The 23,508-nt window shown below is 42.6% G+C and overlaps 1 protein-coding gene across 2 annotated transcripts in view; it reads right to left on the reverse strand.

The window, feature by feature from the left end:
- The window catches only part of DCX (doublecortin), a 140,627-nt gene extending 118,789 nt beyond the window's left edge, over nucleotides 1-21,838 (reverse strand). For both annotated transcript variants that reach the window (XM_070759585.1, XM_070759584.1), the window contains exons 1-2: nucleotides 21,781-21,838; nucleotides 18,680-19,070 (exon numbers count right to left, since the gene is read on the reverse strand). In XM_070759585.1, coding sequence (XP_070615686.1) covers nucleotides 18,680-19,043 — 364 coding nt within the window. In that variant the 5' untranslated portion in view covers nucleotides 19,044-19,070; nucleotides 21,781-21,838. The remainder of the gene's footprint in view (nucleotides 1-18,679; nucleotides 19,071-21,780) is intronic.
- Nucleotides 21,839-23,508: the final 1,670 nt, after the last annotated feature.

The raw sequence follows: 23,508 nt of genomic DNA on the forward strand, positions 1-23,508 counted from the left end.
TTCAGAGAAGAGCAGCATATAAGTCCAATAATGCACCGGCGACCTGTTAGGGCTCATAGAATTGGCCTTCACCAGGTCCCAACAGCCAAACAATGTCGGCTGGCGGGCCCCAGGGAAGAGCTTTCTCTGTGGTGGTCCCGGGTCTGTGGAAAGAACTCTCCCTGGAGATTGGCACCGCTCCCACTCTCCCGGTCTTCTGGAAGATGCTTAAAACATACTTATGCCGGCAGGCCTTTGGCCATTGAGGTTGGACACACTGCTCCAGCCGTGTATGAGTGGAGATTGAATGGATGGTCTGAATGCTTGGATGAGTCAGTCTAGAAAGGTTTTAGAATGTTTTATTGGGGTTAATTTTTAAATTTAGTCTAAAATTTTCAATTTCTAATGCGCTTTTATGCATTATTGATGTATTATTTATGTTGTAAGCCACCCTGAGTCCTTGGAGGAGGGTGGCCTAGAGTTCGATAAATCAATAAATCGATAGATAGATTTCTAATGCGCTTTTATGCATTATTGATGTATTATTTATGTTGTAAGCCACCCTGAGTCCTTGGAGGAGGGTGGCCTAGAGTTCGATAAATCAATAAATCGATAGATAGATAGATAGATAGATAGATAGATAGATAGATAGATAGATAGATAGATAGATAGATAGATAGATAGATTGGATGGATGGATGGATGGATGGATGGATGGATGGATGGATAGATAGATATGATGGATGGATGGACGGATGGACGGATAGACAGACAGACAGACAGACAGACAGACAAACAAACAAACAAACAAACAAACAAACAAACAAACAAATATCATCAGCAAGAAAACAACCCAGCTCAGACAGCACCAGCATTGGGTTGCTACCTGGTACAGGCCACACTGCGCACTGGTAGCAAAAATGGAGCTACGCACGTGAGATTTTTTTTTGGCGCATGCAAGAAAACAAAACAACCACTGAAATCTTGCATGCACGTGCGTCCCCTCGAAAGATTTTGCTTCCTGCATAAATGCTGCCCCCCCTTGGAGAGAGGCAGCATAAAAATCCAATAAATAAATAAATAAATAAATAAAATCTTGCTGGGATGCAAGTGCCAGTCACCTGGAGCTGCACGCGCATTTCACCGGTAGCGCAGGAATTTCAATCCCCGCCTGTCCTCATTTGATTATAAAATTCTCAAAAAAGGGGTGGTGGTTTCTTTGTACTACCGAAGGTAAGAATTTCAGTATTTCTGGAAAAAAAAGCTCTAAACATCTTCAAGAAATGGGAGACAGTAGTGATCTCTCTTTTGGAACTCCAGCTTTCAGACTAATTTTATTTCAAGCGAAGAATATGAAATACAGATGCACTTTAATTTCATATCCTTCTTCTCTTCCCCTTGCCATTCAGTTCAATCAAGCACAAAACAGGAAGATATATTTGCTGGCATTTTTCTCTTTCTCTTTTTCTCTCTCAGTCCCTCCTTGAAGAGCTGGCGAGGCAGCACATTTTTAATAAGACAAAAAGAAAACGCTGATTAATTTCATTATTTTAGCTTTGATTTCAGAACAGGGAGGTAAAAAGAGGAGGCTGTGTGTATTCCAAATTACTTTTGCTAGCCAATTACCTTGAGAGCTTTTTGTGGTAGGAAATGGATTCAGGCAGTATAAATAAATCAATACATCTGTCATCATGGCATACATGAGGGATATGCAAATTATCAGTATAGGAGAAGCAGCAATTATACAGGTGGCTGCGAATGGATGGCAAATATCTCCTTAAAGAGACAAAGGAAGGGACCTGCATTCTCCCCAATCCAAAGATATTTACAGAAAGAACTGTAACCCTATCTCATGAGCAGTCAAGATACTGAACTTCTTAGAATATCACAGTACATAATCCTAGAAATCTAGCCCAAGAGATTTGTTACAAATCAACCACTAAAATAATTAATTAATGAATTTGGTGCAATAAGAGATTAGGTGAAACTTGGCTCAAAAACAGTGAGAGAGGACGTGGAGTCCGAGTGGAAAATCCCTTAAACATGAGCCAGAAGTGTGCTGCAACAGCCAAAAAAGCTAATACAATCCTTAGTTTTATTAGGTACAGAAGGGCTGCAAAAAAGTTTACTACCACACTATGAGCGTGGCTTGTTTTGTGGGTGTGCTTGTCGGCCATGTGACCAGGTGGGAGTGGCTATTGTTATTGTTGTTGTTGTTGTTGTTGTTGTTGTTGTTGTTCTTCTTCTTCTTCTTCTTCTTCTTATTATTATTATTATTATTATTATTATTATTATTATTATTAATAATTAGATTTATATGCTGCCCCTCTCCGAAGACTCAGGGCAGCTCACAACACAATACACAATGTACAAATCCAATATTAAAAAAACAGGTTAAAACCCTTATCATAAAAATTAATCACACAACCCAAGCAAACCATACACAAATCATAGTAGCTATGTAGAATATCAACTTCCCCAAGCCTGGCGACATAGGTGGGTTTTTAGGAGCTTGTGAAAGGCAAGGACCCACCAAAGATGGTACCTATTTTTCTACGTGCATGTGCTAGATTGGCAGAAGCTGGGACAAATAACAGGGGCTCACTCGTGATGCAGCGCTAGGAATTCGAACCACCAAACTGCTGAACTTTTTGATCGACAAGCCGAGCCACTGTGCCCCTTTCTACCTAGTCTTACATCATAACGTATTTCTCTGGATTTGCTTACCTGATTGGGCCAACCTAGTAAATTGTGGTTTATTCCTGGTTAGTCAAACTAGTATACTAGAGTGATGTAGGATAAGCAGATCAATAATAATAATAATAATAATAATAATAATAATAATAATAATAATAATAATAATTTTCTTTTATTCATTAAACATGAAACAGTCAACTGAACATTCAAAAATGCATCAAAAATACCATTGATTGATGCTAATGGTTGATAGGGGCTGTTACCAGAGTTCTGTCAACCAAGTACCTTCTTAAGCTGTACAGGTGAAACTCGAAAAATTAGAATATCATGCAAAAGTTCATTATTTTAGAAATGCAACTTAAAAAGTGAAATTAATAAATGAGTGAGACTCATTACATGCAAAGCAAGATAGTTCAAGTTGTGATTTCTCATAATTGTGATGATTATGGGGTATAACTCATGAAAACCCCAATCAACCATCTCAGAAAATTAGAATATTACATGCGATTAGTAAAAAAAAGGATTGTACATAGAATAATATCGGACCTCTGTAAAGTATAAGCATGCACATGTACTCAGCACTTGGTTTGGGCCCCTTTTGCATCAATTACTGCCTCAATGCAGCGTGGCATGGAAGCTATCAGCCTGTGGCACTGCTGGGATATTATGGAAGACCAGGAGGCTTCAATAGTGGCCTTCAGTTTGTTTATTAATAGAGTTGAAAGGGACCGTTAGGTCATTGAGTCCAACCCCCTGCCTGAGCAGGAAACCCTACAGCACCCCAGCCAAATGGAAGTCCAATCTCCTCTTGAAGGTGTCCAGAGTTGGGGAGTTCACCACCTCCCCTGGCAGGCAGTTCCATTGGTTGATCACTCTGACCGTCAGGAAGTTCTTCCTTATTTCCAGGTTGAATCTCTCCTTGTTCAGCTTCCAACCATTGTTCCTCGTCCGGCCCTCGGGTGCCCTGGGGAATAAAGAGACCCCCTCCTCACCGTGGCAACCCCTCAAGTATCTGTAAACTGCTATCATGTCCCCTCTAGACCTTCTTTTTTCTAGGCTGTCCATGCCCAGTTCTCTCAATCTCTCTTCGTAAGTCTTGGTTTCGAGTCCCCTAATCATTTTGGTTGCTCTTTTTTGCACCTTCTCCAGAGTTTCGATGTCTTTTTTGTAGTGAGGTGACCAAAATTGGATGCAGTACTCCAGGTGGGGTCTGACCAGGGCATAGTAGAGTGGTATTAGTACTTCCCTGGTCTTGGAGCGTATTCCTCTGTTGATGCAGCTTAGGATTGAGTTGGCTTTTTTGGCTGCTGCTGCACATTGCTGACTCATGTTTAGTTGATTGTCCACCAAGACTCCAGGATCTTTCGCAGTCACTACTGCTGAGTGGGGTATCTCCCAGGCTGTATGTATGTCTAGGGTTCTTTTTGCCGAGGTGGAGGACTCTGCATTTGTCGGTGTTGAACCTCATTTTGTTGGTCTGGGCCCACTGTAATAGTCTGTCTAGGTCTTCTTGTACTCTGAGCCTGTCCTCAAGGGTGTTGGCTACCCCTGCCAGCTTGGTGTCATCTGCAAATTTTATTAGTTCCCCTTTTATTCCCTCGTCCAGGTCGTTGATGAAGATGTTAAAGAGTACAGGACCCAGGACAGAGCCCTGTGGTACTCCACTGTCTACTTTTTTCCATGTGGATTTGGTGCCGTTGAGGACAACTCGTTGGGTGCGGTTGGTCAGCCAACTGTTTATCCATCTACATGTGTAGTAATCTACTCCATTTTTTTCTAGTTTGTGGATTAGGAGATTGTGGTCGACTTTATCGAAAGCCTTACTGAAGTCCAAGTATATGAGGTCCACTGAGTTGCGTTGGTCAACTGACTTGGTTATGGTGTTGTTCGGTCTCATGTCTCTCACCATTCTCTTGGCAATGCCCCATAGATTTTGTATGGGATTCAGGTCAGGCACGTTTGCTGGCTGCAGTCATTGAACCAGGTGTTGGTACTTTTAACAGTGTGGGCAGGTGCCATGTCCTGCTGGAAAATGAAGTCAGCATCCCCATAAAGCTCGTATGTGGATGGAAGCATGTAGTGCTCCAAAATCTCCTGGTAGACAGCTGCATTGACCCTAGACTTAATGAAGCACAGTAGACCAACCCCAGCAGATGACATGCCTCCCCAAATCAACACAGACGGTGGAAACTTCACTCTGGACCTCAAGCTTCTTGCAGTGTGTGCCTCTTCATTCCTCCTCCATACTCAGTCAAGCTCGCTGGGGGAAGGCGAGGGCCCGGGCGAGGGGGTGCCAAAGCAGGCGCTCTGATGCCAACAGCTCCCACCGGCTCACATCTTCCAGCCCTGGCAAAGGCGAAGTCCCCAGCTGCCCTCCTTTCAGCTCTGGCCCCGGGCCTGTGGCAAGCAAACGGCAGGCTGAGTCGAGGTGGTGGCAGCGAGTTGGGCGGTGGCTGGGCTTAGTAAGGAAAAAAAGGCGGGAAAAGTTATCCAGGCCGTAAAACATCCCTGTGTGCCCGAGCGGCTGTGGCTTCTGCTTGGGTGGTGGCATCCCTTCCATGCCTCCCCGGTCGAGCCCATCTGGTCCGGTCTGGCTCAGGAGCCCGCAGGGTCACCCGGAGAAGATCCTCCGAAGAACCCCGGACACTCCCCTTCTGGACATCCCGCTCTTCCATTAAAAAATTGGGACATTTTGGAAAGTGGGTGGGACGCGGGACAAATCATTCAAAAGCGGGACTGTCCCACCAAAAGCGGGATGTCTGGTCACCTTAAGGTAAGTCTATTTACATAATCACCAGTGATTTAGCAAATTCGTTGTGTATAGCTTTGTAATCACTTTGTGTGATTTTGCTGCATTCACATAGCAAATGTGAAACAGTTTCAACTTTGTCATTGCAAAGTTGGCAGTTTGGATTGTCATTGGATTTTTGTATCTTCACTTTCATGGGATTAGTTTGAAGTGCTTGTTCAAACATGGAAATGGAAGATTTAATATTGGCTGCTCAAGAAGTGCTTGTTCTTGAGCAGCCAATATTAAATCTTCCATTTCTTTCTTGATGGTTCCCATCTTAAGCCTATGTAAGATTGTTCAATGTTTTTCAAGTGTTGTCCATGCAAAGCTTTGGTTTTCCATCTAATCCTTCATCCAGCTATTTTTTCTTATACTCTGACTTTGTTTCTGTTGGCTTTAATTATATTTCAAGCATTCAGTTTTTATTTTAATACAGTATTTTGTGGACCCTCCTGATATATTCCTTTTATTTATTTATTATTTATTAATTGGATTTGTATGCCGCCCCTCTCCAAGGACTCGGGGGGGGGCTCACAATATAATAAAAATAGTATACAATATCAAATCAAAAATCCAATTAATATAGTTATTTACTCTTAAAATACTGGAGCATTATAATAATTCATTCACATTTCAACAACAGACATACTTCACTGGCCAGAAGCTAGGGTCTAATAGCCACAAGCCTGGCAGCATAGATGAATCTTAAGACTCTTGCAGAAGGCGAGGAGGGTGGGGGCAGTGGGGCTCTCCAGGGGGAGCTGATTCCAGAGAGCCGGCCCCCCCCACAGAGAATGCTCTTCTCCTAGGCTCCGTCAAGCGACGCTGCCTAGTTGATGGGACCTGAGAAGGCCAACTCTGTGGGACCTAACCGGTCGCTGGGACTCATGAGTCAATTTTGCATTGACTCTTTGACTTTTCCATTCAAGATGTTATCTACGGTACTTCCAATATGCCTAGGTATTTGCAACCATCATCCTTTGCTAATGCTTTCACTATGTTTTCATTTCCCAGTTCTATTCCTTCCCTATTTTTTTTTTCATTTTTCTTTGCTGCATGAATAATATAGCACATTTTTCAAATCCAAAGTTCATTTTGAGGTTGCTGCTGAGTTGAACTGGGTTGAGTATTGATTTAAGTTCAGTGGGACTTTTTGAATACATTTTGAAGTCATCCATGCATAGTAAGTGGTTTATCTCAACATGTTGGTTTGAGATTTGGTATCCCAGTTTTGTGTTTCATAGGATTATTGTCAGTGAAATTAATGCAATGTTGAACAATAGTGGTGAAAGGGAGTCCCCTTGGAAGATTCCTCTCCTGATGTTGACTTCACCAATGTTCTTCGCATTAGAATTGTTTTCCATATTGTTGTTGTTGTTTATTCTCTTTTATTCATTAAACATGAGCTCAGTAAACTGAACATTTTAAAAAATGTCATAAACACCACTGATTAGTGCTAACGGTCGATTCAGGTTGCTGCTAGCGTCCCAGGTATCAACCAAGTATCTTCTTAAAATTTATGATGTTCCAAGTAGTACAGTTCTTTGCAGTTCCCCTAGTGCTATTTCAGGAAACTACAATTTCTTTTTTTTTTTGCAAATCTTTTTATTGTTTTATAGATACATATATCACAATTTGTTTATACAGTTTACAGGAAACTACAATTTCTTGATGTACTGTGTAAAATTCTTGCACATGGTGCCAAGAGTCCCGATGACAATGGATATCACTGTCATCTAGATGTTTTTCCTTATATTCTGCTTTTGTTTCTGTTGTTTTATAATGTTCTCCATTTTCACAGCCTGCAGCAATTTTACTGTACTTTGGTTCACACAGTTATTCCAACTTCACTTTTCTTCTTATTTAGTTTGATGGACCTGTAATTGCTCTCTGCCACCTATTCTTCTTGGCAGGTACAGTCTGTCAATGTCACTTTGTGGATTTAAAGTGTGGTACATATTCAAAAGGTTTACATGTTTTCCGGTCCAAATCTTCCAGTTCAGCCAAAGTCCAGTTGATTGTTCCAGTTGGGTAACTTACAATGGTGGAACTCAACTGGTTCAGGCGAAATCAGTAGTGGCAATTTGAAGTGATTCACCAAACCAATAAAAACCATCCCTGGCTGATCCCGCCCATTACCTCCTGGTTGACACTCTCCCCTTCTGGCCGCTCATCCCTTCTGGCTACTCACCCCTTCAGGCTACTCTGGCTGCTTGCCCCACCCTATATATTATTATTTTATTATTATTATTTATTAGATTTGTATGCTGCCCCTCTCCGAAGACTCAGGGCAGCTCACATCATACAATATAAAACAGTGAATACAGATTCCAGAGGGCTGTGGCCCCCACAGAGAAGTCTCTTCCCCTTGGCCCCACCAAATAACATTGTCTGGTTGACGGGACCTGGAGAAGGCCAACTCTGTGTGACTTGACCGGTCACGGATTTGTGCAGCAGAAGGCAGTCCCGTAGGTATTCTGCCCCAATGCCATATAGGGCTTTATAGGTCATAACCATATGTTGCCTTCGTCACGGGGCCAGCTAATCACGTCGCCAGTTGCCTCACCAATCTCCAGTCAGCTCAGCCCGAGCAAGTCCGAGCAGAGTGGCACAGCAGGCAATGGAGTGCACCTGCATGGCAGAAGAACAGGGTGGTAACAGCAGCGTTTTTTTCTGTGTGTTCAAGATCTTCGGTAGTTTTTGGTGGTCTCAAGCCAGCCATCACTGCCAGGAAGTGCCTGGCAAAGAGGCAGCAGCTGGCAGGCTTCTCTCAGTCACATTGAAAAAGAGAGCTTGCCTTTCAGAAAGAGGCAGTCATGGTGGAGGAAGCGGACTGGCATCACGCAACAAGGGGGATGAGATGCAGGTTGGTAGGGAGCCCAGCAGTGACAGCTCAGTCCTGGCTTGCCTTCCGCTCTGCCACCAGCTGCCATGGGAGGAAGGTAAGCCTGAAGAAAGAGGCGATCATAGGGGAGGAAGCAGGGCTAGGGCCAGGGCCTCTAAAGGAGTGGAATGGGACTGGTGAAGGGAGAGTGGGTGACATGAAGGAAGTGGCCTTTGACAGATTAGGCCAAACCTGGGCAGAAAATATGTTGGTAGGTAGAAATTCAAATTTGTTTCCTCCTGGGTTCTGTGGGCATGGCTTGGTGGGGGGAGGTCATGATATGCTACCAGTGGTGGTATTCAAATAAAATTCCTACAAGTTCTGTGGGTGTGGCTTGATGGAGGTTCATGAGGCTGAGTGGGTGTGGTTGTAAGTGACACTGAGTTGGCCACACCCACTCAGTCACATAAGCCTCCATCAAGCCACACCCACAGAACTTGTAGGAATTTTATTTGAACACCACCACTGGTAGCATATCACTAAAAGTGCCCAAATATTAATGGCTTTAATTATATTTCCAGCGTTCAGTTTTGATTTTAATAATGATCCGTATGTATTCAAAACTCCCACAAGATCTTCACCTTCTCATTTTTGATAACTTTATCCACTTTATGTTCCCATGGCTTTTTGGATACAGGTCAGTCTATTACAGTATTTACTGGAATCAACTCGCCCCGGAGATCAGGACTGCCCCCACCCTCCTTACCTTTTGCAAACTCCTCAAAACCCACCTCTGTCATCAGGCATGGAAAAATTGATTCCCCTGGGCCGTTTCCACTTTATGTATGGTCTGTATGAGATGTATACTGTTTTAAATATTGGATTTGTACTGTTTCTTGTTGTGAGCCACTCCAAGTCCTCGGAGAGGGGCAGCATACAAATCTAATTAACAACAACAACAATAATAATAATAATAATAATAACAACAACAACAACAACAACAACAACAATAAATAATCTGAGTCCTTCGGGATTGGGCGGCATAGAAGTCAAATTAATAAATAATAAGAAATAAATAATCACCAATGATTTAGTTCTATGTGACTTTTCACATACAGTTTTAAGTCATCCATGTATAGTAAATGGTTTATCTTGTCATGTTGGCTTGAAATTTGGTATCCCAGTTTTGTGTTTCTTAGGATTATTGTCAGTGAAATTAATGTGATGTTGAACAGTAATGGTAAAAGTCAGTCCTCTTGGAAGATTCCTCTTCTGATGTTGACTTCCCTAATGTTCTCCCCATTTCCTGTTACAATTGTTTTCCAATTTTGCTTTCAAACGTACAAATATTTTTTTCTGATTCCAAATTTTTCTGGACAGGTGTTACTAACAATAATAATTCTTCTTCTTCTTCTTCTTCTTCTTCTTCTTCTTCTTCTTCTTCTTCTTCTTCTTCTTCTTCTTCTCCTCCTCCTCCTCCTCCTCCTCCTCCCTTCCTTCCTTCTTGTCCCTCTCCCTCTTCTTCTTCTTCATCATCATCATTATCATCACCACATTATCACAGTCAGCCAAATGTTCAGATTGCGTTGGCATTTTTGTCTATCTGCTGAGTTCTTACTAAGGACCTGGGATAGCCAAATCTGGATGTTTGAGATAGCCACGCAGAATGGAAGCAGTTCCAAGTAAAGCCGCCTTTTGCAATTGACTTGTGGGAAAATTTGTCAATGCCTGTGGTGTTCAAGTGATGCTCCAGTTGTTTTAGAATTGCACCCAAGGTGCCTATTACTAGTGGTATTATCCACTATTCTAGTGGTACTATTCTTCTATTCTGCTGTTTCCAGGCATTACCATACATTTTTTTGTCTTTCCTAACAACAATTGTTAAGTTTGAGATGTTATGTCATAGGTAATATTATTATTATTACTATTACACTATTAAACTTTTATCCAACTGAACATTTAAAAATGTATCACAAATATCACTGACTGGCTCTGATGGTTGATATGGGTTGCTGCCAGCATCCTAGGTAGAAATAACAACAACAACAATAATTCATTACCCTTTTTTATCTTATAAAGATTTACATTCTTAATACCAGTCTGTGAGATTCACCATTTGTTAAAAATTATTAATTTTTTATTGCCACCCATCTCATTGAATCTACCCCACTTTTTATTATGCAGTTTGAATTTTAAATCACTTCAGATAAGAAGCTCTAGAAATTTATACAATGTGAATGTACAAAATAGTTCATAGTACAAAATGTTATTTTTCCTTAAGCCCCCTTCCCTTTCTACAGTTCACTTGAACCCTCTGGAGATACATGATATCATAACAAATAACATAATTTCAGCACAACTGGTAAGAGCCCTTGGGGGTAGGATGATTTTTTTTTTTTACAGAATGACATAAACCATCTGGAGAAAATATTACCACACATACTATATTGAAGTGAGGCATCCTAAAATCTCTTTATTCCAGATATTTTATTGCACAGATGATGTTTTAAGACACTGTTGGGGTATCAATTATATTTAGGACCTACCAAGCACGAAAACTTTTAAACAACTATCTTCCAAGCTAGATCTTCATTTAAATAAAGTCTGCAGATGAACTCTTTACTTGATATGAGAATGGTGTGCAATGAAGTTTGAATAGAAGGAGATTAGCTTTTTCTAATCTATGCAAGGTGGTTTAAATTTCCCTCAATGTCAACTTCTGGTCATGGAGATACAACCTTTTGAAAATGAACAGGAAATATGGATTTGTTATTTCCTGAGAAAGAAAAGTGCTCTTGTGCATATGTTACACTTGCACAGAAGTCTCTTGTAGCATTTAGTTTATCAGAAATATCAAAGGAGCTTCTTATATGACCCCCTCTTCTTTGTGGCAGCCCGCTAGACATTGCTATCATATCATCCCTAGTCCTTCTTTTCATTAAACTAGACATACACATTTCCTGCAACCATTCTTCATTGCTTCTTCTTGTTGTCTATGGAGATTTTCAAATCATTCAGGTTATGATTGTCCCAAAAGTGCTTTGTCCAAAAGGCAATTGGTCTATCTTTTTTTTCGCCCTTGAAAATGTGTCAAAAGCTTCTCAAGAAGTTTCTTGGATAAGAAGTGCAAGATTTTCAAACAAAAAACCAAGGAAGTCCAGTTGTCTTTTGGAAAAATGATTTTTGGAGTTTCTTCCTGTTGGTAGACCTACCTAGGAGATTGCAAAACAATGTGATAGAAAGTCATTTGGCTGTTTCATTTTTAAAGGTGTTTTTGTATGGATCTAATTTCATTGTTCATTTGACTTGCCATCATATCAAATCAACCCATTAAAGGTTTTACGCTGGTTCTCCTCCTACCACTTCAGTCAGTTGCAGTCGGTGTTAGCAGGGGGTCAGAGGTCGATTCCGAGATCCCTCCCTTGTGGGGTTCCACAGGTGTCGGTCGTCTCCCCCCTGCTGTTTAATACGTTACATGAAACCGCTGGGGGAGATCATCCGAGGGCACAGGGTGAGTTACCATCAGTATGCTGATGACACTCAGCTATAAATCTCCACCCTGTGTCCAATCAGTGAAGCAATGGAAGTAATGTGCTGGTGTTTGGAAGCTGTTAGGGTCTGGATGGGTGCTAACAGACTCAAACTCAACTATGACAAGACGGAGTGGCTGTGGTTTCTGCCTCCCAAGGACACTTCCATCTGTCCATCCATCACCCGGGGGGGAACTTTTGACCCCCTCAGAGAGGGTCTGCAACTTGGGCGTCCTCCTTGATCCCCAGCTGACTTTAGAACATCATCTTTCAGCTGTGGTGAGGGGGGTGTTTGCCCAGGTTCGCCTGGTGCACCAGTTGCGGCCCTTTCTGAACAGGGAGTCTCTACTCACAGTCACTCGTGCCCTTATCACCGCAAGGCTCGACTACTGCAATGCTCTCTACATAGGGCTACCTTTGACGAGCGTTTCAGAAACTACAAATTGTGCAAAATGCAGCAGGGCGAGCCTAGGCATGCCCACATCTCTCCAACACTCCACGGTCTGCATTGGATGCCAATTGGTTTCCGGAATCAATTCAAAGGGTTGGTTATGACCTACAAAGCTCTGCATGGCATGGGACCAGATTACTTACGGGACCACTTCCTGCTGCACGAATCCCAGTGACCGGTTAGGTCCCACAGAGTCGGCCTTCTCCAGGCCCTGTTAACTAGAAAATGTCGCTTGGTGGGACCTAGGGGAAGAGCCTTCTCTGTGGCAGCCCCGGCCCTCTGGAATCAGCTCCCCCCGGAGATTCATACTGCTCCCACCCTCCTCACCATTCGTAAGAGTCTGAAGACTCATCTATGCTGCCAGACTTGGGGGTCATTAGACACTACCCCAATCTCTTCTTAAAAACCCCACAATTCTGGAGGCAAGTTGTTCCATTGCTCCATTGCTCATACTGTTAGGATTTTTTCCCTTAGTTCTAGGTTGGTTCTCTCCTTGACTAGTTTCCATCCATTGTTTCTTTTTCTGCCACAAGATACTCTTGAGAATAGATTGACCCCCCTCTTCTTTGTGGCAGCCCATTAGACATTGAAACGGTGCTATCATGTCATCCCTAGTCCTTATTTTCATTAAACTAAACATACCCAATTCCTGCAACCATTCTTTATATGTTGCTCTATTGAATTTCTATTGAATTTTTATTGTTGAAACTCTAGCAGAACGAGGAAGAGGCATACTCCACTTTTTAAGTCTGAAGTCCACATTTTATTCAAAAATTTATTCAAAAATACATCTGCCTTATTTTTGTTGAGCTTTGGGTCAAAAATCTTTCACAGATTTTTTTCTCCCATCCAATCTTTTCTCCTTGCTTTGCTCCACATACCTCGCCTCTAACTATGGGAAGCAGCTTTCTGATATGACTTATGTATCTCAGTGTAAATACTAAATCAGGTAACATTCCTGGTAATATATTATAAAGTGCAGCCGATTAATGTCTTTCTTCATTTCGAGTTCACCTCCAGCACACATTAGAATGTATGGCTCAAAATCTAGCCAAAACCATTTTTCATTGTTAAATTAAACCTGCACACTTCCCCAAGGCTTAGTAGTAAAAAGTTTTAGTAAGATTAAAGGAGTAAAGGAATAATCAGTGGTTGAAGAGTTGCTTGAAAGTGAGATGGATGGCATATAAATTTATTTTATTTATTAATTCTTTATGTCACCCGTATCTCTTGCAAGATGATTGTGGGCAGCTTTATTAATAAATAAATACATTCTAACACTATATTTCCACTCAGCTCTTTTGTAATGTGATCAGGATAGAATAGAAGATGAGAATAAAAAGCCACTAAAGGATCCTTGGTGTTCTCTGAGCTTGGATGTTTTTTTGCAGATGTTTCATTACCTAAACTGAGATGGATCATATATCAACATTACCCTAGCACTGATAATGTTACCTACTTTGGCTAATGAAACATCTGTAGGAAAAGAACCAAGTTCGGAGAACACAAAGGACCTCTCATTTCAACCGTGAGCTACAAATATTCTCCTTTTTTGGCAGAAAAATGACATTTCCTTAATTCAACAATAGCACTTTTTAGGAAATATTCTACAATTGGCACATCATAATTATCCACCTCTTGGATAGCTGAACCATCAGCTAACCCAACTAAGCTCAGTTTTGGATTTTGAAGAGGTAAACGGGGGGGGGGGGGGGTTTGACCTCCACAGCCCCCAGGAGCACTCTGCAGGCAGTGAAGGGCTGCAACTTTTTTTAATACCAAACTGTGGGCATGGTTTATTTTATGGGTGTGGCTTGCAAGCCATGTGACCAGGTGGGAGTGGCTTGATGATCATGTGACGGGGGGTGACTAAAAGGTCATGTGACTGGCTTAAAGGTGGCCAACTTGACGTCACTCACGTCAAGGGTTAGAGTTAGGGTGCCTGGCATCTTCTCGCCTCAAAGAGATACAATTTCTATTTACTATTACCAAACATCCAAAATATACTATTTTATTCTATGCATATATGCCATATGTGTACATACATATTACACACAGGCTCACAAAAATATACATTATTTACTATATAAACTGTATGTGTACACACACAAGCACGCACAGCTCTTCTAAAATTATACACATTCAACCTCATTTATTGTGATAGGAAAAACATACCCAGAGCCCTGAATTGCATTCTACCGGTTCTGCGTACCCAACCAAATTTTTTCTACTGGTTCTGCATACCTGACAGTACCCGTAGAAGCCCATCACAATAAAGCAGGCCTCCCAAACTCTCTGCATGTCAAAATAGGATGTGCAGAGGGTTTGAGGGGCCTGAAGAGTGATTCTGGGGGCTGGGGAGGGCAAAAATGAGATGCATGGGGCATTTGCAAGGCCGAAAATGGGCCTCTGTTTTCATGAAAATAGGATGCATAGAGGGTTTGTGAGCCACGCAGAATGCTCTTGGGGGCTGGGGAGAGCAAAAATGCAATACATGGGGTGTTTGGGAGGTGGAAAAGGAGCCCATTTTTTGTAAACGAATTGGCCCTTTTTGACAAAAACTGGGTGCACAGAGGGTTTGGGAGGCCTGCCTAATGCTCTCGGCAGCTGGGGAGAGTGAAAATGCAATGCATAGGGGATTTGGAAGGCAAAAAACGGGCCCATTTTTCACAAAAAGAGGCATGCAGAGTGCTTTTGGGGGCTGGGGAACACTAAAATGCCGTTGCTTTCATGAAAAACGGGTGCGTTTTTGGCCTCCCAACATTTTTGGCCTCCCCAGTCCCCAGGACCACTTTGCCCTCTGTGCACCCCGTTTTTGCAAAAAAAAATATGGGCACATTTTTTGCCTCCCAAATCCCCCACCCGCTACATTTTTGCCCTTCCCAGCCCCCAGGAGCCTTCTGCAGGCCTCCCTAACCCGCTGTATGATGTTTTCTGGAAAAATGGGCCTGATTTTGGTGAAAATGGGTGGGGTTTCAGGAAGCCAAAAATGGTTGCATTCGGTGTATAAGACATACCAACACGTGTGTCTTATACACCGAAAAGTATGGCACTTGCTTATTTACTTACTTACTGATTTATATTTTTTTATTTCTTAACCAACTACCTCCCTGAGAGAATTTGCACCACACAGTAAGTCACAAGGAGAAATAAGCCAAGATTAAAACTAACTAAGTTTAACAACTTAAGCACAGGAAGCCTGTAGGCTCTGAGTGAGCTGGTGACATTGCATGAAGAAAAGGCAGGCATAGACTGAAAACTAATATCTCCTTAAATCATGGAAGCATGCATGTGAATTGAAACCATTCGGTCTACAGCAACACAAAGACAAAGGATTCCATTCATGAAAACAAAGAAGGTTCCATTCTCCATTAGCTCTGGTGGAAGCCCTTCACTTCCCGTTGAACAAAATCCCCCATGAGAAGCTGATAAGAAGCCGTTCTGGTGGGCTTACAGATAGCCATGACGTCACCCTTTTCCATTCTAGCTCTGGGGAGTTTTCCAAGGAGAATGACATCATTCAAAATGGTAGCCTCTGGTGTTAGAGGCAGAGAGTCTCGGGAACAGGGAAGCCTCGGGGAAGCCCCTAGCAGCAGAAAGAAGCCATGTGTTAAGTCCACCTTGCATCTCCAGAAACACAAGGAGTGAAGCCCAGCAATGCCCTGAGGGACAGAAAGCTGCAGTCTAAGCAGGGTTTAAAATCTGGGTGAAGATCGTGTTGATAGACCACTCCGTTGTGCTTCACGTTTAATCAGCCCTTCCAACAGAGCCAATAATTTTCTCTCTCTCTCTCCAAACTCTCTTGGCAGATTTTCCTCCCAACCTTGCTGTGTAATGTTGCAAAGATTTAGAATTGATTGGATCCAAATGGAAAGCCTTCTCCCTGAAGAAGACTGCATCCATTGCCGGCTTTCTCTCCGGCAGGCCGATTACAACAGCCACGCTCCCTCCTTCCCTCCCTCCTGGCTCAGGAGAGTTTGGAGCCCCCCCCCTCCCTCCCTCAATAGACACCCCTTCTCCCAGGGGGCAAACCAAAGGGACACCCCCTCTGAGCTTGTACAGAGGCACTTTGGAGACACGCTGAACACATCCACTCTAAACAAAGGGACACACCCTGCAGGCTGCCTCCCGGATGAACCTTTAAAACAAGTGCCTCTGATTTAAAAATATTTTTTAAAAACCAAACCTTTAAGCTAAAAATACATAAGTCTCAGCAAGTCCTTTTTTTAAAAAAAACAAAAATGAAGAAATTAAAGGTGTGTTTTTCTTCTTCATTGTTGCTGCGGTAAAGAATAGAATTCTGCTTTTTCTTTGGGGTTAAAAAAAGGCACATTCTAACGCAAATTTCAAAAGCAGTGATGACATCAGCATTATATTTAATTCCCCACCGCTGTTTTGGCTACTCTTGCAAGCTTTAAGGCAAGCTGCATTTAGCTTTGTTGCCTCTCTATACTGCACCATCGGCTCTCTCTCGGAGCCCTTCAGCTGGCGAGGGACAAATACCCAGCCAAAAAGTGCACAAATTCTTAACAGATTGGGTTCATACATGCTGAAGCCTTTCTGCAGGATACAGGCAAAGTGTACACGCCTTCAGCCAGTCACACCCACTGCAAAATATTTGCTCAAAGCTTTCGGGCTCACCAAGAATTGGAGGAACAGGTGCTTTACCACATAAGGCATAGAAAGGATGCTTAAACGCTAAGGCTTCATAAAGGGTGTTATCACTGTGGGTTTTGAGGACATTAGCAGACTTAAGTCTTAAAGCAGATTTCCAACCTCCTGCGTTCATAATACTCAGATATATTGCAAAAAAGTGCCATAGACCTAATCTAGAAGGTCAGGTAATGCAGCTTGTCTAGAAATTCACATCTTGCAAAGATATTGTAGTCAGGATCATTTAGGCACACAGATGCTCTGAAATCAGGGAGATAAGTCTCCTAAATGTAATTCATGGGTCCACAGATGGGTACCCATATCTCCACCTTAGGCAAGTCAACTAATGGTCCACAGGGACTCCTCTCTGCAAGCCCACTGGAATGCCTGTCACTACAGAAAGGCAGAAAATGTACAAGACATGACATCAGCCCACCCGCCTAAATGAGCAGGCATCCCTCTTCCAGTGCAAGTTATGGAAATATGTGCACAAACACACCCACCATCTGGACTGAGATCATTCAATTACATGCCTTTCTCGATTCGCATCGACACTGCATGGCCAGCGATGTATTTTAAGCTTCAGGGAAAGAAATCCATATTTAAAACAGGGTGGATTTAAACGTCTAATCTTCTAACAAGGCTTTATTTCTTCCTCATGCTGCAGGGATTGCAATTAAGTGGCAGGACCACTGAGGAATGTGCAAAAGATCCCCATCTATTTAAAGGCTTTCAGAGGTGGTTGGCTAAGAAATTCACAACCAGAATAAACCATTATAAAACCAGATCACATCCTTTCCGATGGACAAGATGACAACCCCCATAATCCCCAGTTATCTTGCCCATGCTGTCTGAGATTTATGGGAGTCATAATCCAAGACAGCAGAAAAGCAGGCTTCAGAAGGTTGGGTTGGATAGCCACAGTGTACAATTTGAGGAATGAGGATCACACTTGATTCTTATGCAAAGTCAAGTCCAAAAATAAGATACAGTTGTACTTCCCTTGATTAAAATTAGATAGAATTCTACATGGGTGGCATGAATCCTCCCCACGATTTAATAATTTCCACAAATTATCACATTACAAATTAAAATTTGATGGCAACTTTTAGATGACTGCAGTGGGTCACATAAAAATTTCCAAATACAGTGGTACTTCTACTTACGAAATTAATTCGTTCCGTGACCAGGTTCTTAAGTAGAAAAGTTTGTAAGAAGAAGCAATTTTTCCCATAGGAATCAATGTAAAAGCAAATAATGTGTGTGATTGGGGAAATCACAGGGAGGGTGGAGGCCATGTTTCCTCCCAGGAGATTCCTAGAGAGGCCCCACAGAGGCTTCTCCCCACCTTTTCCGGCCCTGTTTCCTCCCAGAAGATTCCTAGAGACGCCCCACGGAGGCTTCTCCCTGCCTTTTGCAGTTACAGTTTCGGAGGCTCAGGTTTGCAAGTGGAAAATGGTTCTTGAGAAGAGGCCAAAAAAAATCTTGAACACCCGGTTCTTATCTAGAAAAGTTTGTAAGTAGAGGCATTCTTGGGTAGAGATACCACTGTATATGGTAAATTTATGGAATGAGATTTTTCACATTTGGGTCAAAACTACCCCAAAGATAAATTATTCCCACCACTGAAATTCATACTTTTAATTTTAGCACCCTGAATCAGGATCAAAGTGTCATCTTCCATGAGTTGGAACATGGGCCATTCCTCATCTTTCCACCCTTCCTGGAGCTACTCTACAATGCCGTCCTTCTTACCTTCTTCCAGTTCATCCATGCTGCCAATCTTTCTGTTGCCATCGATGGAGTAAATGTAGCGAACTCCCTGAGGCAGATTAATGTTATCAGACAGAGAACGGGTCAGGTCAGCAAGCAAGGCATCAAAGCTTCGGAAACGGTCACCGGAGACGGCATAAACAATCCCCTTGAAATAACGGTCCCCGTTGCGGTAGAAACGTACTTTCTTTGCCTTCTTCTCATTGCTCAGCGCCTGTAAGGTCCTGGTGCGATAGAAACTACAGTGGGCGCTGTGAGTGGGACTTGGCAGGCCATTCATTCGGGAGCCACGCATGTTTCTGGACGCCTTATCTCTTTCGTCAAAGTGTCCAAAATCAAGTTCCATTGCTTGGTGACCCCTAAAGATGTGAAGCTGAGGCAGAAGAAGAAGGAAAAGAATGGAAGCAAAGAAGAAACAACAATAACAACAACAACAACATCTGCTACCTTGGGTGCAATCTCAAAAAACAACTGGAGCACCACTTGAACACCATCGGCATTGACAAGTTTGCCATCCATCAATTGCAAATGGTGGCTTTAGTGGGAATAGCTTCCATCCTGTGATGATATCTGTAACACCATCAAATATCCACATCTGTCTATCCCAGGTACTTGATAAGGATTTGATAGGTAAACAAAAATGCCAAACCCAGTCTGAAACATCTGGCTGACTGTTTGATGAACAACAACAACCTTACTCAGAACTACCTATACTCAGATGTTACCATAACAGCTTTTAGGTTCTTGGTTAGGATTTGAACTGTTAAGTTTTCACCAGTCCCAGACTGTGAATCAAATTGAAGAGTAAATCAATGATGATGATGATGATGATGATGACGACGATGATGATGATGCAAAATTTACTGAGAACACTAAATCAACAAAGTTCTTGAAAATGAACAGGTCAAGATCTTGTGGGGGACTTTCAAGTTGAAACAGACAGACACCTGGCCCACAACACTCTGATGTCACTATTGTGGAAAAGAAAAAACTCTGGTCCATTGATACTGCAATAGCAGGCGATACACAAATTGAAGAGAAACAACTAGAAAGAAAAATAATGATATACCACCATCTGCAAGTTGAAGTTGAACAATTGTGGAGGGAGAAATCAATCAACAGGATCCTTTGGAGCAATACCCAAAGGTTGCCTAGATACATGGAAATTTTGAACTTATCAGACCTGAATATCCTGACTTTGCAGAAAAACCTTCCTTAGTCGGAACTGCCTATATATTCAGACACTACCTTAATAGCTCTTAGGTTCTTGGTTTTTTCCTCCAGTCCCAGACTGAATAATAATTTAATAATTAGTAATAATAATTAATGATGATGATGATGCAATGATACAGCACAGTCTTTAGAGAAAGAAAGCTGATGATACAGAACTTGGACGTAAGCCCCTTAAAACAAAAAGAAAAGAAAGGATAGAAGAAATAAAACACCTGGATTTTCCTTTTTTTGGAAGGCTACCAGAGAAGATTTTTCCATATGTGCATGAGTGAACTGTTGGGAGCGTTAGGAAAGGAAGGAACCTCCTATGCAATACAATCAATCAAGATTGATTATTTCTGAGAATAATTTCCATCTCGTCTTCCTATCTTTCGGGATCTCTCTCTTTCCAAAGCAGCTTATAAGCAAAAAGAGAAAGAAAGAAAGAAAGAAAGAAAAAAGCATTTCACTGAGTCTCCTAAGACTCTCTATGGAAATCAGTTCTGTGTCTTAGGAGCAGCAACCCCTTTTATGGACACTGTTGGACTTGGAACACAGATCTGGGAACAGCTGTAAGGAGTGAGCAGAAGTTCACTGCAGTTGAGATGGGGCTGTGGACGGGGGGGGGGAGGGCATAGTAGGGGGAGAAAGGGAAGAAAGAAGATGCATCTTCTTCCATGGATGGAAACATGGAAGCAACAATGTCCTAGAGTTACACAGCCAACAAACCAAAGAACCAGTCCATTATCTGTAACAGATTCAACACGGTCAAGGGTGACTGGAGTGACCAAGTTAGGGAGGGGTGAGAATCACCAGTAAGTCTGTTCTCTGATCATACAGCAACAATGCCATTTTCTTTGTGAGCAGCTGGTTTCAGAAGCCAGTCAGCCCATCCCTCTCCCGCCCCCCCCCCAAATCCTTCCCTGGGCTCATATATCCCCCCTAAGCCATCAATCACTTTTGAGGGCTATTCTCAACCGCTCAGGAGATAACATGGAAGGGTAGAAGGAGTTAATATGGAAACAGCAGTGAGGAAGTTAATGTGGAAGAAACAGTATTGTTTCCACTTTGGAATGCAATGTGAAGGTCAATTAATCAGGAAGGCTTTTGACTTTCCCCTTTCCCTTTCCTTCTGACTGGTAAAATGAAGTGACTTTTAATTGCAGAATGCCACTTCCTAGTCGTATTCCTATCACACCCCTCCAAGTGGCACCTTTCATTGTTCGGAGCCAAAGCAAGGAACGAGAGGCTTAGCTTTAATTTGTGCAATGGAGGAGCGAGGGGAATGACAGAAAGATCCTAGGAATCCCCTCCTTTTGCAGTTTAAAACTTGGCATGCAAACCCAAGCTCTGACCATAACGGAGGCAGGGCGGGGGGGAAACGAAGGATGCAAGCTCTGGCTATCATTAGCCTTCACACAATTAGCATGCAGGTCACATCTCTACCACAGAAACAGGGCGAAATATGCTCTTGGCAATCAGGTACAAATCTTGAGCAAAAGCAATAGCTTCCCAGCCACTTCCTATCAGTTCTGTCCAGGTCCCAACCCACCATTTATTTTCTACAGGGTGATAATGACCGGTCCCTGACCTTTGTATGGTCACCCTTGAGTTGTGGAGGCAGTTTTCCCAGCCGCTTTCCCCCTTCCGTCAAATTGCAGATTCCGCTCCTGCCTGCTCCTTTCTACTCAAGTCTGCATGTACAATAGAATTGCACCAAAAGCCAACTTTTTCCAAAAAAGGAAAGGCGAAATCGAACGGCTGAGCGGTGGGCTAAGAAGGCATTTCTGGCTCAAAAGGTTCAGCCCGTTCTTCTTTCAGGACCTGACATCTGTTACTTGCCCTGCTTGGAAAAGTCAGGCTTTACTTACCGTTTTTTTTCAGCTCACAGGGCGGAGATGCTGAGAGAAAGAAAACCAGCTACACTCTGCCTTTGTTGTCTGTGCTCCAAGCAAGGAATTCCTGCCAGTTTGGCCAAGATTCCTGCTAGGTCCTAGTGCCTTTTGCATACATGGGTTTGCACGCCCATGCACACAGAAAGACAGGCAGACCCCTTCTGAAACATGAAGTGCTTTGGCTTGGCTTCACACCCAGGACCAATTTCCCTATAAAGATTCCCCTTCCCACGTTTTGAAAGAGGAAAGGTAGCCTGATGCACGATTTCAATTTTCACATGAAGCCACAAAGAGTGGGACGAGCCATATTTGGGGAGGCATTGTCTGTGCTTTTCCAAGGAAAATCTCCCATTGTCTACAGTTCCTCCAATGCTCTTCCCAGCCCAGCGAAAAACAGGCATGGTTTGATTTATGGCAAAGCATTAGACTTCGGCACACAGTACAAAAGTGAGGGAGTACTAGCCGAGATGCCTATGAAAATCTCAGCTGCCTTATGGATTCAAGAGGGGCGAGGCTTTAGGCAAGCAAGGTTGTGTAAATCAACACATTCTTCTTATGATCAGACACCATGTACCTCCAAACCTCAGCATCAAAGTGTAAAGCACCCTGATAGGCTTAACCAGGAAATGATCAGGGGCAGGGGTTTAATCTGAAGCCACCTGGTTCGAGATACACCTATTCTTAATTTAGAATGATGTCATTCTGACTTTGATTCCAGATGCCCTAAACTACATCCATAAAGAAAAAGAAATTTGAAATTATTCTGCTCTTATACACTCCTTAGTTCTTTATTGTGGAATCCATTTGTTTTTAAAACAGAGTTGAGCATATCCAAAGTCCGTACTGACCCAGAAAAACCACATTTTATGGCCAAGATCTCTTCTGACAAAGTGACCCAATATGCTTTCATGCCTTTTCATCTGTAGGGGACGATCAGGCTGAAGGAGGAATCAAACACAGCATCTGTTTTGAGTCCCTTCGCACAAGAGATCTAAGTCCTAGAATTCCATTGACTGATTAATCTCAAGTGCAGAAAATCAATGATTCAGGCAGTTCAGATGAATATATAAGTTTATTGTATGCTAAAGTCCTCTACAAGAATCTGAACTATTAATAGTTAATGCAAATTGGCAGTAAATAAGAGCCAATGGAATTCAAGGTGGGGTGGACTTAGATCTTTTGTGGTTACTGTTGTGGTCTGTCCACGTCCAGTGCAGCTGGTCACGGATCCTGAGGATAGAGAGATGGTTGTGGTGTGGTATCATAGGCCTGTGAATCTGGCACCCGAGTCCAATAGTGCGGAGGTCAGAGAGGATGTGATATCAGAGGCTGAAAGCCAACCAGAGCCTTCTTCACCTCCAGAGGTGCACATGAGTGACTCGGGAGGAGGAGCCTCTTCTTGATGTTAGGGCATGCAGAACTGCTAGAAGGCAGGAATGGTTAAGCAAGAGGAGGTCTCTGCATGAATAGGTCTGTAGAACAATAGAGTTGGAAGGGACCTTCAAGGTCTTCAAGTCTAATCACCTGCTCAAAACAGAAGACCCCATATCAGTGATGGAGAACTTTTTTTTCCTCAGGTACCAAAAGTGCCCACACCTATATTTTAATGCCCCCCATGCTGCCCCTCCCCCATGAATGTGCACACGATCCCCCTCCCTCGTTTCCTGACTTTTGTTGGACCTGCTGGTAGGCCCATTTTTTGCT

This window comes from Erythrolamprus reginae, chromosome 8 (assembly GCF_031021105.1).
Source record: "Erythrolamprus reginae isolate rEryReg1 chromosome 8, rEryReg1.hap1, whole genome shotgun sequence".
Taxonomy (NCBI): Eukaryota; Metazoa; Chordata; class Lepidosauria; order Squamata; family Dipsadidae; genus Erythrolamprus; species Erythrolamprus reginae.